We start from the raw sequence: 19,373 nt of genomic DNA, 5'->3' as shown, positions 1-19,373 counted from the left end.
AGAAATTTACAAAAATATCCTATATAATGAGAAGAATATGCTGATTACCCATTACACCATGACACATAATGACCAACTGCGTAACAACCAGATCACGGATCTGCAGGAGGGTAAGGCAGTGAACGACAAGCAGGTGGCGGAGAGCTGCAGGAGGGGGCAGGGCAGCAAGCTATGAGGGAGGCGGGGGAGAAAAGGGGTAGGGTTGAGGAGGAGCTACATGTAGGGCAGTGGTCAGAGAGCTACAGGAGGGCAGCAGCGAGCTACTGGTGCACGGATTTGTGCACAGGGCTACTAGTAAAATCATAACACTCTTCTCAATAACTTTTGTTTTGGGTAAGTTATTTAATCCAGTGAATATTTTTAAAATTTTTAACATCTAGTACTGTAAACATCAACAGGGGCAGCCTATATAACAAGAGCTCTGTAAGGTTCTCAATACATTTTAATAGTATAAAGGATTCCTAAGATTTAAAAAAATCTGAGAACTGCTGTTTTAAGTCAGTGGTTTTTACTGAGTTGTCTGTGGAACATGGCTGTCAGTTTCCTGGAGTGTAGTTTCCATCCTACAGAACGAAAATCTATGGTGGGTTTTCATTTCTGCAAGAGACTTTTTTGCATCAAAAATCTAAGCCACTGCTCTAAGACCCCACATAAATTAATAAAAGTCTCTTTCACAATGTCAATCAAGTGATGAGATTTATACTTATTAATAATTTCACTCCTAAATGTTCCACACTTTTTCATATCTACTTTCTAATTAGATTGGAAAATTTTCAGGGACAATGCCAGTGTTTCTTCTTCTTCCTACAGTCCTCCTGACTAACCAGCAAGCATTAAGTGTGTGTTGCCTTGTACATCGCTTACAGCCACTCTTCAGAATTTTTTGAAGGAAAGCTAAAAAAGTACACCTTAAGGATTTGTATACAGAAAAAAATACTTAATCATTCAGAAGATTCTAGTAGCATCCTAAACAGTAGTATCACTAGTCTCATCAACTACGGCATCTGCCAAGAGTGACATTTTTTGATAGCCGAGACCACCTGAGTTAAAGGATTTCCATGATCCATTCCAACACTCACATTCTAACTAAGACTCTGGTTCTTTTTATTCTCAATCCCAGCATTAAATAATGAAGGATACTACAGTTGGTTAGGGGCTGGGAGATGAGTCAGCAGGTTAAGCGATTTGTGAGAAGCAGTTTCATTACACTTTGAACAACAGAAAAACCATCAAAAAACAGCTGCCTTTGTTGACATTGATGAACATGCTGTCCGGTTTCACAGCCTGAAAAACTATTTATTGTCAGCAAGCCCCATTTTTCTTAGTTAAGGGTTAAGAAGCATCAAACTTAGCTACCAGCTCCTAAAGCACAGTGAACAATCTCTTTTCTCAAAGCAGAAAAAATGTAAGTGGCTTTAAAAAAAAAAAAGTCAAAAACCATTCTTGCAACTAGGAATGTGCCTTTGACTAGTAATGTTCTAGTAGTACATGCTCATACACAGGAAGAAAGTGCTCCCAGTAAGAAAAACAAGTAAGGGCTTTAAAAAAACATACAATGAAGTTAACTATGTGAAGCACAGAGAAAGAAACTGAAAATAAGCAAATGAAATATGAATTGCTAACCTTTTATGAAAAAGCCAGAGTTCCAGCAACCTGAAACTCAATGAAATTACCTTCTCTTGTTCTGGTTTTGAGTATTTTCAACTCAATTTCACTTTCCAAAACTGAAATGTTTCAACCTTCAGTCATAAGAAAAGTCCCCTCCAAATATAGTTTTTAAAGTTATGGTTTCTAATGAAGGATGGACCTAAAAAACACCGCCTTACTGCTATTTCGTATCCAATGGCACAGGTAAGCATTACACCTAAATAACTTGCCTTTTCATTTCAAAAGCAGTCAAATTAACCTAATATTTGAAATTCCTAGTGAACTAACAAGGAGGTATGGATATATAGATGCATAATATGAAGAGAGAAACCAAGATGGCGACATAGGGTAGACACCCGAATACAGCCTACCACAACAAATTTGAATTTAGAACTGAAAAACAGGGGAGGCATTGCCCTGAAGCGCCAGACGGCTGGCTGAGAGGAGGCTCTGCCATCTGGGAAGGAGAGAGAAGGCACGCTGAACCTCAGGAACTGTGAAGGTACGGAGAACTGTGTGCGCGAAAAGGCGCTGGCTTAATCCCGGTGCGGAGAGGAAGGGCCGGACCGAGATTGCTGCTGGCTTACTCCCTGCACGCAGAGAGGGCGGGCCGGGCTGAGTTCGCTACTGGCTTACTCCTGGCACGGAGAGGGCGAACAGCTAACGCGGCTGGCTTTCTTGTCCGAGAGGAAAACAGAATCACCCTATTGCTCTGATAAATGGCCCCAGACAGGGAGAGGCCAGACTGTCAGGCAGTGGGCAGAGATCTCTTGGAGGTGTGTGAAGCCAGAGGCCATTACTGCGGGACTTGGGAAGGAGCCGAAGGGAAAACAGTTTGTTTGCACCAACCCGAGACTCTGCCCCATCTGTGGCTGAGCACAGAAGCTCTCCCAGAGGCTGGCTTTCTCTAAGGAGGGACTGGCCAGAATCCAAAGCTTGCCTGCGCCTTTACCAAAGAGGTGCGCGCGCCTGCAACCAATCTTCCAAAACTCTCCACGAACAGGACTTTTCTAAGGCGAGACTGACAGGGAACCAAAGATTGTCTGTGCCACCCCGAGACCCCGCCCTATTCAAGCAGAGTACAGAAACCCTCCTAGCTGAGACACTGCTGATCCTCACAGCCAATTGGCTTGGAGATCAACGCTTCCCAGTGATACCAACAATAAGCAAGGCTTAACAACAAGACTGCACACACAGCCCACAAAGGGCTACACCAAGACTGACCACCGCAGGTAACTGGGAAGGCTGTGCTACTGGGCTCTACCAGAACACCTAGCACACAAAGCTATTCCATCAAATCAGGGAAACAACTAAAATGCAGACAAGAAGAAGGACACAAAGGAAGGAGATGGAGGAAAAGAAAAGATTGGACATTGAGTTCAAAACTACAGTTATAAGGTTATTCAACAATATCCTTAAAAAGGCCGATAAAATAAATGAGACCTATGAGGATATGAAAAGGGAGCAACTAGAAATAATAAGGGATCAACAAGAAATGAAGAAAACATTGTCTGAAATAAAAAATATTATACAAAGTCCTAAAAACAGACCGGAAGATCGCAAGAATCAAGACAAAGATTTAGAACACAAAGAGCCAGAGGACACTCCTCTGCAGAAGGGAGAAGATAAGAGAATCCAGAAAGTTGAAGATAGTGTAAGAAACCTCTGGGACAATTTCAAGCGAACCAACATCAGAATTATGGGGATTCCAGAAGAGAGAGAGCAAGATACCGAAAGAGTACTAGAAGAAATAGTGACAGAAAACTTCCCCCTGGGGAAAGAAATAGACTTACAAGTCCAGGAAGCCCGCAGAACCCCAAACAAAAGGAATCCAAGGAGGACCACACCAAGACATATCATAATTAAAATTCCAAGAGCAAAAGACAAAGAGAGAATATAGATGCATAATATGTACAAACATATTCACTTACACAATATATTTAGTTAATCCGTGAACAACACAGAGGTTAGGGGCACTAACCCCCTGTTCAGAAAATCCAAATATAACTTTTGACTTCCCAAAAACTTAACTACTCAGAAAATGTATTAAGAATATCATAAAGCTGAAACCAGTTTGGCTCAGTGGATAGAGTGTCAGCCTGCAGACTGAAAGGTCCCAGGTTTGATTCTGGTCAAGGCCATGTACCTTGGTTATGGACACATCTCTAGTAGGGAGAGTGCAGGAGGCAGCTAATCAATGTTTCTCTCTCATCGATGTTTCCAACTATCCCTCCCCTTCCTCTCTGTAAAAAAAAAAAAAAAAAAAAAAAAAAAATATATATATATATATATATATATATATATATATATATATATATATTTTTTTTTTTTTTTTAAAGAATATCATAAAATGCCCAGCCAACATGGCTCAGTGGTTGAGCATCGACCTATGAACCAGGAGTTCGAACGATTCAATTCCATGCCCGGAATGCAGGCTTGATCCTCAGTGTGGGGCATGCGGGAGGCAGCCAATCAATGAATTTCTCTCATCATTAATGTTTTTCTCTTTCTCTCTCTCTTTCTCCCCCTTCCTTCCTCTCTGAAATCAATAATATATATATATATACATATACATATACATATACATATATATATATATATATATATATATATATATATATTTTTATAACTAAATGCAATGTGGGAGCCTTGAACAGAAATAGGACAGTAGGAAAATTGATAAAAATCTTAACGTCTGTAGTTTAGTTGATAATATTGTATCTATGTTATTTCCTATTCTTGATAATTGTACTATATTTATGGATGGTTTAATAGTAGGGGAAGGAGGTAATGGATAAAAGGGAGCTCTTCCTAATATTTGCAAGTTACCTGTAAGTCTAAAATTAGTTCAAATAAAGGTTTTTTATGTTTAAAGGTGGCTGACAATACTTTGCTCCTATGCTAATGTCAAAGACCTTTATATAATAGCTGACATGATCAAACATAAATTATTTGACCAAGGGTTATAAAGTGTTTTGATGCTTCACAAAGTATTTTAGTAGAAATAGCATAAATAGTAGAAATTTTCTAAGCTATATAATGGTTACTAGTTACAGTAACCATATAATATACCATGCAAACAGGACCATAACCGAAGGGAACCTACAGTCACTCTCCTAGTAGTCAAAGTGGACACTGCAATTCAAGACCTCAAATTAGTTTGACTTGGAATAAACTTGATGTTTAGGCAAATCACCTCCACCTCCTTCAGCCTTAAAAGCAAGCGCCCCTGGAGAAGGGGCCAGACAATCCCTAAGCAATGTAAAGGGGAAATAATCTAATGCATACTTATAAACTAGGATTTTTTCATTAAGATTTTTTAAAGAATGTCAAGAATGAAATCACTGACTTACCTACCATGTACCATATTCAAGTACACTCACCCAGTCACAATATAAAAGTAATAAGCTAAGGTCAAGTACTCTGCTTTCTGCTTTTGAAACAGCAGTTACCTCAGGAAGTTGGACTGGTTCCAAATTCTAATATTTCTGAAAAAGATCAACAATGTAATAATGAGAGTATGAGCTTAATATAACAGCCTCAAAGACTCAACAATATTAATCAGGTACTTGATGTCATTAAAATTCTACAAAGGTTAATTAAGACCTACTTTACATATTTAGTAAGAGCTAAGCTAAAGATATGCATAATTTATAAAACAAAAAATGGATAAAATCTTTAAAAATCGGCAACCATATTCCAACACTGTAATATTTCAAGTCATTTGAAGAGATTTTTTTCAAAAAATCTCCATCCAAAGCAAATAAATCTTTTTATTAGACCTGAATGATTATAAAAAGTCTTCTTTAATGTGGTCCTTTCCTGAATAGCAAAACGAATCCTGTTAGACAGAGGTTAGCAATACTTCCTGATTTTGTTTCTTTATAATACAATAGAATGGCCCAAGGGTATAACATAATGAACAAAAAATTAAATTTAACTTGAAAATTATATAAATGCTTTAGGACAGAAGTAACATTCTATGTGAAATACAATAACCCAAGAATTTATAACTTGCCCACAATTTCAATTCTTCCCAGGACAGCAAATAGTCAAATGCCCATACTTTATTTTTTACTAAGCTATCACTGCCTAATAGGAATTTACCTTAATAACAGAAACAGTCAAAATCTCCTTTGAGTAGCTCTCCTGTTTTCCAGGCATTACGCAAAATGTAGTTATGGTCAAAGCCAATAGACCATATTTTAAGCTTTTTATTGTTGCGAGTATTTTTCACTGATTTTTAGAGAAAGGAGAAGGGGAGGGGAAAGGGGAAAACTGGACGGGAGAGGGGAGAAGGGAGGGGGGAGGAGGGAGGAGAAAGGGAGGGGAGGGGAGGGGAGGGAAGGGACAGAGAGAGAAAATATCGATTGGTTGCCTCCTACATGAGCCTACAACTGAGGTATGTGCTGTTGACAGGAATCAAACCCATGACTCTTCCTATCAATTGAGCAAAACTGGCTAGGGCAAAAGATAAATAGCACACCTTACTCCATCTCAAGCACTTAATGGATATAAAACATTACATATAGTCAGTTCTATGATGCCTTTCCAACTCTACAAATCATTCCTGTTCCTTATTTTAACTTGCATACCTCCACCAAATAAATCTTCAAAAATACTGTTTTTAATCATGTCAGTTTCCAATAAATAAGAAACAAAAAATAGTGGTTGATTTTTGATAAGGTGCCAAGACAGTGTGCGTGTGTGTGTGGCTAAACACGCACTGACCGATACACACACACACACACACACACACACACACACACACATATGGCTAAACACACACTGACCGATATATATATATATATATATATATATATATATATATACACACACACACACACACACACACACACACACACACATATGGCTAAACACGTACTGACCACCAGGAGACAGATGCTCAATGCAGAAGCTGCCTTGACGCGCACTGGTCATTTACAAAAAAATGGCACCATGTGGACCTGGCACTGACAAAGCAACACTTGGCTTTCCCCAAGTGAGACACAGGCCCCACCACCACCCTGGAGCGACAGCCCACCAAATCACAGCTGACATGCCGAGATACCATGGCACAAAATGCAGCCTACAGCCCAGCCCAGCCCAGCCCGGAAATGGTCACTATGGGCACTGGGTAATGATGTCAGATAGCAACACCCAGGTTCTTCTCCCTAGCAACTAGCCTCCTTGGAGTTTCTTCAGCCCAGGAACACAATTTGCTTTATAGCCAGGTGCAAACATTTTACACTTTAACCAAATGTCTATGAAGCGTTTTACTGTGCCTCGTCTCATTTGACCCTCACAGAAATCCTGGAGTAGGTAGATAGGAGGCTCGGTAGAATCCTATTTTCTTTTTATTAGCCGGAAAACAAAGATTTAGAAAGTTTAAAATCTTGACCTGACTGAAAAAAAGCAAACAATAGTGGACCTGGAAAATGACTTCAGGTTTTCTCACTGGACAGCATATAGTCAAACACTGCTGAAGTTAAATATTTTACCCTTTGTTCTCCCTGTATAATCTACAATAATAATCTCCCTTGTGTTGACATTTAATGCTGTGTGTTGCTGATAATTACCTGAAAGAGAAGTAGGGGTGCTTTGGGGCTAGAAAAAGTTCAGTTAAATCAGAAAGCATGTATAATTAAGTATATACATATATATATAAAAGGCTAAGTTGACTCACACATGCGCCACATACCGTATTTTTCGGACCATAAGACGCACTTTTTTCCCCCCAGAAGTGGGGGGAAAAAGTCCCTGTGTCTTATGGTCCAAATATAGCCTACACATATACTTTAAAAAAAAAGTTTTTTTACTTGCCTGGCTGTGTGTGGTCTCTGTGTGCTTGCCCAGCTCTAAAATGGTTCTAAATGCTGCTGTTTACTTTACAGGGTTGATTACCTCTGTTTATGACTGTGATGTTGGGTTTTAATGCACATAAAATATTTTAGGACACTATTTGAATCTTTTTTTCTTCATTTCCCTTCTCTAAAAACTGGTGCGTCTTATGGTCCGGAGCGTCTTATGGTCCGAAAAATACGGTATATAAAGCTTTTGCTGGCGCCAATTGAATGCGTGTTTCAATCTGTCACTGTCGATGGTGAATTTGGTTGACACTTATAAAGGGCGAATAGTAATATTAAAATATTTCTTCTAGCCGAAACCAGTTTGGCTCAGTGGATAGAGCGTTGGCCTGCAGACTGAAAGGTCCCAGGTTCGATTCCGGTCAAGGGCATGTACCTTGGTTGCGGGCACATCCCCAGTAGGGGGTGTGCAAGAGGCAGCTGATCGATGATTCTCTCTCATCAATGTTTCTGACTATCCCTCTTTCTGCCTCTCTGTAAAAAATCAATAAAATATATATATTTTTTAAAATTTCTTCTAATTAATTTCCTTTCAATGTGCATGAATCCATTCACCAGGCTACTAGTTCAATATAAAGAAATAGTCTTTTCAACAAAAGGTACTGAGATAACTGGATATTCACATACAAAATAATAAAGTTGAACCCCTATTTTGCATCATATACAAAAATTAACTCAAAATATATCAAAGACCTAAAATTATAAAACCATTAGAAGAAAACAAAGGAGTAAATCTTTGTAACCCTGGATTAGGTAAAGCCTTCTAAGACACAACAGAAAAGCACGTGACAATAGAAAGATAAAATTAGACTTTATCAGAACTAAAAACTTTTGTGCTTCAAAAACCTCTGATTAAGAAAGTAAAAAGATAACCCAATAAATGGGAGAAAATATTTGCAAATGTCATATCTGATAAGGGACTTGTATACAAAATAATATATAAAGCACTCTTACAACTCAGTAATAAAAAGACAAAGGGTTAAAAATTTGACTAAGGATTTTAACAGACATTTCTCCCAAGACAAATGCCCAATAAGAACCCAAGATGTTCAACATCATTAGCTATCAAAGAAACGCAAATCAAAATCACAGTCAAACAGGAAACCAAGACGGCAGCATAGATAAACACCTGAAATTGCTGCCTTGCACAACTACTTCACAACTACAACCAAAAGCCAAAATGGACATCATCCAGAACCACAGGAAGGCTGGCTAAGTGGAAATTCTACAACTAGAAGAAAAGAGAAAAGCACACTGAGACTCAGAGGAGCTGTGGAAGTGAAGTGCAGAGGTACAGAGGCGTGCACACGAAGAGGGCTGGCAACTAAATACACGGCTGTCTTTCTCAATCAGGAGGGAGACACAAGCTCCCGACTGCTCCAAACTTCAGTTCTGGGCGAGACTCTGGGCACTCAGACTCATATGGGGAGAAACTGGACCCCTCTGGCAGCGGGCGGAACTCAAGGGCGGCTTTCTCTCAGAGGTGCTTGCAGTGATTACCCAGGGACACTGAGACCCGGGGATCTCTTAGGGCAGGGCTGATGGGAAGCCATTGCTGTTTGCTTCGCCCTGAGACTCCACCCCATCAAGCTGTGCACAGAGGCTTTTGCATATGAATCGCCTGGTCCTTTGAAATCTAAACTTACCTAACAAACTGCAGCTGAGTCAGTGAGACCCAGAACATCCAAAAGAAGGCCCAAGGCCCCACAGCAGCTTGCATTGCTTCACAGCTGGGCCTCATCTGGGCCCCTCAGAAACCCAAACAAAGAAGAGGAATCTGCAGATCTCTCCATAGCTCTTGCTAGGTGGCCTCAGGGAGAGGCTAAATTACCACCTCCTTGGAAATTCAAGAGCCAGTGTATCCAGGGGTCAGAGTAGAACAATCCAGATTATAACATCTCAGATTCAGTGAGCACCAAAGCCCCACTGAAGCAAGTCTAGCCTCATAAGGGTGTCTCCAGCACAGAAGTTCTCCCATCATAGACTCAGCTGATCCTCACAGCCAATTGGCCTGGAGGTCAATTCCCCCCAGTGATAACAACAACAATCAAGGCTTAAATACAAGACTACACAAAGCCCACAAAGGGGAGCAGCAAAAGTGTCCACCTCAGGTAACTGGGGAGGCTGAGCCACTGAACCCTATAGAATACCTAGCATACAAAGCCATTCTATCAACACAGGGTAGCAGCCAAAATGCGGAGACAAAGAAACAGATCACAAATGAAAGAAATAAAGGAAAGCAAAAGAATGGACTTAGAGTTCAAAACCACAGTTCTAAGGTTTTTCAAGAATCTTTCTAGAAAAGGTGATAAACTTAATGAGACCCTCAAGGATATGAAAAAGTACCAACTAGAAATTAAATATACACTAACTGAAACAAAGAATATACAGAGATCCAACAGCAGACTAGAGGATCGCAAGAATCGAGTCAAAGATTTGAAATACAAAGAAGCAAAAAACACCCTACTGGGGGAAAAAAAAAAAAAAAAAGAATCCAAAAATATGAAGGTAGTGTAAGGATCCTCTGGAACAACTTTGAGCATACCAACATCTGAATTATGGGGGTGCCAGAAGAAGAGAGAGAGTAAGACACTGAAAACCTATTTGAAGAAATGATGACAGAAAACTTCCTCCACCTGGTGAAAGAAATAGACTTACAAGACCAGGAATCGCACAGAATCCCAAACAAAAGGAATTCAAAGAGGATCACACCAAGACATATCATAATTAAAATGCCAAGAGCAAAGGATAAGGAGAGAATATTAAAAACAGCAAGAGAAAAACAGTTAATTACCTACAAGGGAGCACCCATATGATTGTCAGCTGATTTCTCAACAGAAACTATGCAGGCTAGAAGGGAGTGGCAAGCCAGTTGAAAATGGCTGCAACAAAGTATACAAATGTACACATGAGATTTATAAAATGTTATTAACTAATGTTACCCCAATAATGTTTTTAATGTTCCTATTTATTTTAAAGAGAGGAAAAGGGAAAGAGGGAGAGAAGGAAAAGGAGGGAGGGAGATATATACATAAATTTACCTCCTGAATGCCCCCTACTGGGGATTGAGCCACAAACCCTACATGTGCCCTGACAGGCGACCTCTTGGTTCACGGGACAATGCTCAACCAATTGAACCACACCAGCCAGGCTACCCAAAAAATTTAATTCTTTAAAATCACTGTAGCCCTGGCTGGGTAGCTCAGTTGGTTAGAGCATTGTCTGCATACACCAAGGTTGCAGATTCGATCCCTGGTGACAGCACATACAAGAATCAACTAATGAATGCATAAGTAACTGAAACAACAAATTGATGTCTCTCCCCCTTAAAAAAGAATCAATTAAAAAATTATTATATGTCATAAAAACTAACAAATTTCAAATGTACTTAAAATACTTTAAACTACCTCCAATTTAAGCTGAGGCTACACAAGAGTGAAAAACTCCTCGCTGGCAGAAAGCCAAAGAACTAGGAGTCATTTGAGAATTCAAAAGTAGCTTTGAATCCTGCAGTATGTCATGGATGTAAATCTCAGGTGCAATTTATACATTGCTTGAAGTCATTCGCCTGGCAAATAATCAGGAAATAGTTGTTTTCATATTATATCAGTTCTAAGTATTATTCCCAAAGTAAAAATAGATGGTGTGTCATCACACTTTATTCCAGAACCTGATCTTCCTCATTCTTCATAATGAACTAATAACTATACCATCTTCACCCAGAACAAGCCAGCAACTGACCATGGTAACCATATTATATAGTCTCAAGCCCGCCCATTATAGACTATAAAATCTTCACTACTAGTTATGGAGGTGTTTAGATTGTTGGCTGAATCTAACATTAGTAAGCCAAAAACCAGTTGCCTTCCCTCAGCACCTAAAGCAGTAAGCAGAAGGTCTATAAACATTTGTTGAATAAAATGTTAAATTAGCATGCTTCTAATATGAGTAAGTCACCAAAGAAAAGTATCACTGACCATCACATCAGACAGACTTAGAAACAATTAATAGGTTTCTACAAATCCTTCCCTCTATTTGCAGGAACAAAACAAACCTCGAACTATAATGTTCAGAATCATAAGCCATTATAATTCAAGCGTCACGTGATAAACTAGTCTAACCCCTTCATTTTAGGGAAGGGAAAACTGATACCCAGAACACTTATGTGATTTGCCCAAGATAACACAGCTATTAGAATGGGAGACCAAATTCAAATCCAGATTTTGTTTTTACTCCAAATCAGGTATACTTCTCAATATACCTAGCTAAATCCACTTATATTTCAAGGATAGCAGGTACGCCTTCCAAGTCAAAGTCTAACAGCAGAAGAGTAAACGAGTATTATGAGATGAGTGGAAAAGAGACAAGGAAAGGACCAGTCAGATCCGATATGGATCTTCTCAAATTCCTCAGATTATAATGCAGAAGAAACTTTGAATTTATAGCAACTATTCTGATTGCCATGTTCCCTGGTAACTCCTCTAGCCTTTCTGCTTCTAATAAAACCCTGAAACGTGACTGACATTAATTTACTAAAGTCTTATGCAGCAGCAACAGCAATGAAACTGGGAAAATTAGCCCTAACCGGTTTGACTCAGTGGATAGAGCGTTGGCCTGCGGACTGAAGGGTCTCGGGTTCGATTCCAGTCAAGGGCACGTGCCTTGAGTGGCAGGCACCCCAGACAAGATGCATGCAGGAGGCAACCAATAGCTATTTCTCTCTGTCTCTCCCCCTCTTTCATTCTTTCTAAAAAATCAAGGGGGAAAATATTCTCAGGTGAGGATTAACAACAAAATAACAGTTACCACTTATATTGAAGACCAAATATAAATGGCTAAAATGTGGCAAACCTATTTATGAGTTAAAACAGTTTTCAAGCAGTAGACCCTTTTGTAAAAATCTTATCAGAAACCCAAATGTGGAAAAGCAACATAGTTTAAATTCTCAACTTGACCGAAAACACCTCACTTTAAGATGAATAAGCCTAGGACAAGGAGTAGCAGCAGGAGAGGCAAGAGCCTAAGTGACTCAGGCATTTAAACAACTTTCTTCTTCGTTATCTCCATCTCACATAGGTTTTCTCTCTTTCCTAAGAGAATCTGCTCGCTAGGAGCACAGATCCGCCTTTGCAGACGGTGGGGTTTAGGAGTAGACAGACTGCTGGTCACTACATGAGCTCCAGAGTTCCAGTTGCTAGTTATAATGGTGTTTTGCTGGAGGCCTTGTTAACTTCTGAGCAAGCAGAAACATGCACTAAACCAAATGTGGCAGGCCTATTCCTATGCTTTAAGGCTCAGTAAAGACAATCTACTTGCCTAGCAGCATGTGGCTATGAACTAACTAAAACAAGGTACAGTATCACTGCATTCTAGATTACTCCATAGAGCTTCTCTACTGTATTATAGACCTTCCCCCAGCTATCAAATCTGGGAAAGTATTATATCTTTCCTCCCATTCCCATATCCAGACTTGGTAAGGAGTCGTGTCGCACAGTACAAAGGACAGTCATTGCTTGGAGGCAGTCATATCACAGTCTGAACTGCAGACCACCACTTACAAATGAACAACAGTAGGAACGTTACTTCAGTTTTTTCATCTGTAAAATACAGTACCTACTTCATTTAATTCTTGTGAGAATTAAAATCATGTATGTCTTGCTCCTAGAACAGTAGGCACTTATTAAATGGATACTATTATTATTCAGATTTAGCTTTGGTAAGGAGGCAAAAAGAAGAAAGCAAACATTATTGACTTCAGCCTATAAAACTGAAATATCAACACTGAAAACATTTTAAGAAATTACAATGTCGCCGAAACCGGTTTGGCTCAGTGGATAGGGCATCAGCCTGCGGACTGAAAGGTCCCAGGTTCAATTCCGGTCAAGGGCATGTACCTTGGTTGTGGGCGCATCCCCAGTCGGGGTTGTGCAAGAGGTAGCTGATCAATGATTCTCTCTCATCGATGTTTCTAACTCTCTATCCCTCTCTCTTCCTCTCTGTAAAATACCAATAAAATATATTTTTTTAATTGCAATGCCAAAAAAAATTTTAAAACCAAAGGAGAATATTTTAACATATTTTTAAATATTTTATTTTATCGCTCTGAGAGAGAGGAAGGGAGAGGGGTAGAGAGAGAAACATAGATGAGACAGATATATCAATAGGCTGCCTTCTGCACACCCCCTACTGGAGAATGAGCCCCAAACTCAGGCATATGCCCTGACTAGAAATCAAATGGGTGACCTCTTGGTTCATGGGTTGATGCTCAATCATTAAGACACACTGGCCCCGCAAGAATTTTTTTTTTAATATATTTTGTTGATTTTCCACAGAGAGGAAGGGAGAGGGATAGAGAGCTAGAAACGTCAATGAGAGAGAAACATCGACCAACTGCCTCCTGCACACCCCCCACCGGGGATGTGCCCGCACCCAATGTATATGCCCTTGACCGGAATCGAACCTGGGACCTTTCAGTCCGCAGACCGACGCTCTATCCACTGAGCCAAACCAGTTTCGGCAGGAATATTTATTTTAATATGTTCACATATAAGACAAAATAGCTAAGGACATAGGTCATTTTTAGATCACCACAGGCCTTTACCAAATTTAGTTCCCTCAAAGAACCCACTGCCCTGATTTTCTTAACCAAACTGTTTGCCCCAAAACAGTAATTAGACTCCCTAGAAGTGTCAGCAGCCCGGAAAAAAATTACACTCTGAAGTCTTTCCACATAAATAGAGAGAGCACTGTGTGTTCATAACAGACTGCAAAATTGTTCTATTAAGTCAGAACCATTTGGGCACCTGAATTCAAACTCATTTATCTTTACTTATCAGAAGGGTAAGCAATTTCCTTCTAAAGGGCTAGGCTTTTAATAGAGTGGGGGCACAAAAAAGACAACCTAAAATCTTAGAAAAGTTTTCTGTGCATGGACAGTTTTCTGTTGGAGAGTGTCTATAAGCTTTCATCAAAATATCAAAGTTGTTAAATATATGTATCAAAGTTGTGTGTGTTTTTTTAACCAAAAAAGGTTAAGAATCATTCTTAAAATTCTCAACAGAGCCTCTTGGAACCTCAGACTGGTAAACTGGGGTGATATATCTCAAGCCAAGTATTCTAAAGTGCCAATTTCATGAACTATTCATATTGGATTACATTATGAAAACTCGAAGCCATTAGCATTTTTCACATCAGTGTTTATCTTCTTTCACCACCCACGGCTCCTGCCCATCCTTGCCTCTTAGCAATCATACCTGATATGGCCTATGGGCCTCCATGCAGTGCTGATGCCTATCTTAAGCACGTTCCAGTTTCTATTTAAATCCATTATTGTTAATATTTCCCTTCATTTCTGATTTGTCACTTGAACACTAAGTACAAATAAAGAACACCTTGTCATGTGAATCCATTTCTAGCATTTTTACAATTTTAAAATACTAGCTGAACTTGAATTCAAACACACTACACTTGAATAGTTTGAGGAGCTATAGATTTAATCGTCATAGATGCCCTTGTCAAGGCATCTCATTTGGTTAGAGCATCGTCCAGATATGCCAAGGTTGCAGACAATCCCAGCCAGGCCACATACAAGACTCAACCAGTGAATGCATAAATCAGTGGAACAACAAATCAATGTTTCTCTATCTAAAAATCAGTCAATAAATTTAAATCTAAATATATATAGCATAAAATCTAAATATATAAAGCCTAAGCGACTGTTGGGACCGGTCGAACTAACGACCTGTCACTATGATATGCACTGACCACCAGGGGGCAGACACTGCTCCCTGGTGGTCAGTGCTCTCCTACAGCCAACCTCCAATGGCTGGCCAACCTCCCACAGTCCCTCCCCCCTTGCTGGCCGGCCCAAATCGGCCCAGATCACCAGGCAGGTGGAGGGACTCCACCCATGCACAAATTCATGCACCCAGCCTCTAGTAAATACATAAAATGTTTTAAGCCATAGAAAGAGCAACTCCAGCAGAAACCAGTTTGGCTCAGTGGTAGAGCATCGGTCTTCAGACTGAAAGGTCCCAGGTTCGATTCTGGTCAAGGGCATGTACATTGGTTGCAGGCACATCCCTGGTGGGGGGTGTGCAGGAGGCAGTTGGTCAATGTTTCTCTCTCGTCGATGTTTCTAGCTGTCTGTCACTCTCCCTTCCTCTCTGTGAAAAATTAATAAAATATATTTTTTTTTTAAAAAGAGCAACTCCAGCTTTGTACACCAGTCTTGCTATTTCAATGTATATCAATTTATCACACAATGACCACTGTATGTCTGTAACACACTCCCTCAGAGTAGACAAGCAAAATTGCTCTGTTTTAATTCATTTTTAACCAAATGCCCATTACCATTGATAACATTTCATCATAGGTATGTCCTAAAGAACTCTATAACGTATATTTCATTGACTATACAAACTTAGATTTTAGTAATTGCAACTTTTCACTATGTAAAACAAGCAGAAGATAATATGGTTGTGAAATACATCAAGAAAATTAATTTACCTTCAGTGACATAAAGCAAAGTAAAAACTTTGTCATATACAACCATTGGAAAGTACATCTGAAATGTATCCTCTTTAACGATTGCTGCAGTATTAGTAACTAGTTTTATGTTGCAGCCAACTCAAAGAGTTTTAAAGTCCTTCCTTTGCAAAATGCAGAGAAAAAGCCTACTTGAAACATGTAAATAACAGCCAAATAATGTCACCAAATCCACTAAGCTCTGCACGCCTTTTTATCACTTTGTACATCAAGAACACAAACCATGGACTTCCTTTCATTTGTTTACTTGCCAAAACAGCTCAAAGATGCAACTAAAAAATAAGTTACTTGATGGCACTGTATAGATACTTACAACCTTACCCAAGACAAAAAAAAAAAAAAAAAAAAAAAAAAAGGACAAATTATAAAGGAATTTAAACTCACAAACAATTAAATATGTTTAAGAGATCCAACACCGAACTTCACCTTAAACCTTAAAGTACACAAATTAGCCAACCCTTTTTCCTCCACAGGAAAACAACGAGGGATATTCATCAAAACCAGGTTTCCCATGAGTAACGAACATACGGTAATAAACAGTCATCGGTGAACAATTCTTAATTGAACAGAATCATGCAGGATAAAAACATTATGAAATCAGTACCCACATCACACTGGAATGGAATTTATCTTTACTCTGACATATGCACATTGCCTGGACTGAAAAAAAAAAAAAAAAAAGTGGACTAACCGTATTTAAATAAGACACTTGACAGAAACGGAAAGGATGACCTGAAATGACTCGAGAAGATACTTAACTTTCCCTTCTCAAAGTAATCGATACAGACAAGAATCAAACTACACTGTGAAATAATCTGTGGACCTCACAGCGATTAGTTTATTTGCTCAAACACCCGGCTCACTCCACACGTCAAAACACGATGACAAACACAGAAACACAGCACAACTAACGTCCGATGATTACTTAGTGACTTGCACAAGTACAGCGGCTCGGCGAGTGCATGATGAAATGTGAATTCTCAGGTCGGTAATACCTCTCTTAAATCCCCGTGGAATTCACGAATTCAACATTTGACCCTCGCCAGCTAGTTTCCCACGAAAATACCGTCACCAAATCTTTCCAATCTAGCCACCAAAGCTGTCCCCCCCCCCCAAAAAAACACACAACACTACACTCGAGAAAATAACATGAGATTAGATACGATCAATAACTAGGCTTTACCCCTGGTCCCCTCCTGACATCAGGCCTGTGAAAAGTAAACTAAAGCCCTTTAGAGGTATTCGGCATAGCACAAGTCTCCCAAGAGAAGTCAGACTTTTGGGGGTGAAGGGTAATGTCAGTTAACTTCCTCTTCCTTTAAAAAAAATTAAAAAAAAGGTCAAAGACAGGGAAGCGTCCGGTGTAACATTTCCTCCTTAGATCACGTTCCACCACAAACCACATCACAACTCCCCCGATCGCTTAAATAAATAAATAAATAAATAACCAGAGGAAATATACATTTTCGCCGTAGACTTTAAAATCCAACTTACCTCTGAAGCGAGCTGATTGGTTTCAAACGGGAAATGTACCCATAAAGTTTAATATGTATCAATAGTCATCCTTAGGGAGCCCACCAAGCCCCGCTGCAGGGGGAGCTGAAGGGAAGCGAGGAGGAGGAGGAGGAGGAGGAGGAGGAGGAGGGTGTAGCCCTCACAACAATCAGAGCAAAGCCTTGCCTGCAGGGCTGATCCCAGGCACCAGCCAATTCTGCCTAAAGGGCTGGGGGTTTGGGGGAAAGGAGTGGGGAGAAGGGGGAAGGGTCCCCCAGCTCTACAAGGGAAGGGCTGCAGAAGGCCGAGTGGAGCTGGCTTCACAGAGCTGCAGAAGATGCCGGGGTCCCCCGCAGGACTGCTGCGGGAGCACCCCAAAAGCTCCAGCCAAGCCCCGGCGCGGAGGCAGAGCGGCAGTCCCTTCTCCTCCCCGGCCGGGCCGGGGCGGCAGCCGGCAGGAGGGTCCCCGGAGAGGCCACCGCCCCCCTGCTCTGCGGCGGAGGGAGCCGAAGGGCCGGCAGGAAGGTAAAAAGGATACTGTTGGGGCGCCTGGGTCTGGAGGGCCCTGATGTTCGGGTGAGGAGGGGCCGCTGCCGCTGCTGCCGCCGCCGCCGCCGCCGCTGCTGCCGCCGCCGCTGCCGCCGCCGCCGCCGCCGCCGCCGGGTGAGGAGGCGGTACCGCTGCCGCCGCCGCCGCCGCTCCGGTGCCGGGTCCGGTTCCTGCTGCAGCCGCTGAGCCTGATTTCAGAGCCGGTTTCTGCGGTAAACTCATGGCAAAGCGAAGCCACCAACCCCCCCAGAGCGGGACCAGGCGCGCCGGGGTGCAGGGGCCGGGGGCGGCGGAGGGGCGGGATGGGGGCAGACCCGGGGAGGCGGCGGGAGCGGGGGGCCGGGGGGAGGCTGGGAGGAGGAGGACAAGGAGGGGGCCGGGGCCGGTCACACACGCCCGCCGCCGCCTCCGCCGCCGCCGCCGCCGCCGCCGCCGCCGCCGGCAGCAGCAGCCGCCCCGCGGGCCAGCACCACCGGCTGCCGGTCTCCGTGACAACGCGACCCCAGGGGGGGGGCCGGACCCGGCGGGGGCAGGAGGCGGAGAGACCGGACCTTTCACGGCAATATCCTCATGGGCCGGCGGCGGGGGGTCTTTGTCCCCCTCCCCGGGGGAAGCGGCGCCCTTCTCGGGAGCGGGGCTCAAGCGATGCCGGCGGATTTTCTTCACTCAACGAGCAGAGCATCCAACATGGCGCTACGGCCGCCTCCAGCAGTCCAGCAGGACGGCCGCTCGGCAAACTTCGGGCGTTTCCGGAGCGGCTCGGCGGGCCGAGGGTGGGAGGCCCCTTCGGCTCTTTCCGGAGACCGCGGGCGGTCGGGAACCTTCGTAAGCGCTCGGGGGCGTCTTCGGCGCCGTTCGGGGGAGCGCTCCGGGGCTGGCTGGCCTCCTCGGGAAAGATCGGCGCGGGGGGCTCCCGAGGCTCGCGGCCGCCGGGCTGCGGGGCGGGAGGAGAGACCGGAGGCGAGGTCTGGCCTGGAGCGTCCTCTCCGGCCGCCCAGCCTCAGAACAATGGTAACGGCCCCGGAGCCTACGGTCCGCGGAGAGAGCCCTGCCCCCGGGCGGGAGCGGTGAGGCCAGAGACCGGTTACGGGGCGTGGAACCGCCTGACCGGAGGGAAGCCGCGGGCTGGGAACCCACCGCGTGCGCCTGTCAGCATCGCAAAGGGCCCTCGCCGGCCCGCACCTACGCACCTCACGTCCATTGTGTCGACATTTCGCCCTCGTGCGCATTCAGAGGGGAGTGGGCGGAGGAGCCCCTGTTCCCCGGCAC

At 42.5% G+C, this 19,373-nt stretch overlaps 1 protein-coding gene across 24 annotated transcripts in view; it reads right to left on the bottom strand.

Annotated features, from left to right (window-relative positions):
* Positions 1-18,723, bottom strand: part of EIF4G3 (eukaryotic translation initiation factor 4 gamma 3) — a 242,118-nt gene extending 223,395 nt beyond the window's left edge. For 10 of the 24 annotated variants that reach the window (XM_045585081.1, XM_045585082.1, XM_036445737.2 and 7 more), the window contains exon 1: positions 18,094-18,408. In XM_045585081.1, coding sequence (XP_045441037.1) covers positions 18,094-18,326 — 233 coding nt within the window. In that variant the 5' untranslated portion in view covers positions 18,327-18,408. Of the gene's footprint in view, positions 1-18,093; positions 18,429-18,655 lie in introns of those variants that run through there. The other 14 variants (XM_036445739.2, XM_036445747.2, XM_036445740.2 and 11 more) reach the window with 4 other exon arrangements.
* Positions 18,724-19,373: the final 650 nt, after the last annotated feature.

The sequence above is a fragment of the Pipistrellus kuhlii genome, unplaced genomic scaffold (assembly GCF_014108245.1).
Source record: "Pipistrellus kuhlii isolate mPipKuh1 unplaced genomic scaffold, mPipKuh1.p scaffold_m20_p_2, whole genome shotgun sequence".
Taxonomy (NCBI): domain Eukaryota; kingdom Metazoa; phylum Chordata; class Mammalia; order Chiroptera; family Vespertilionidae; genus Pipistrellus; species Pipistrellus kuhlii.
This window is presented reverse-complemented; position numbering and strand designations above follow the sequence as displayed.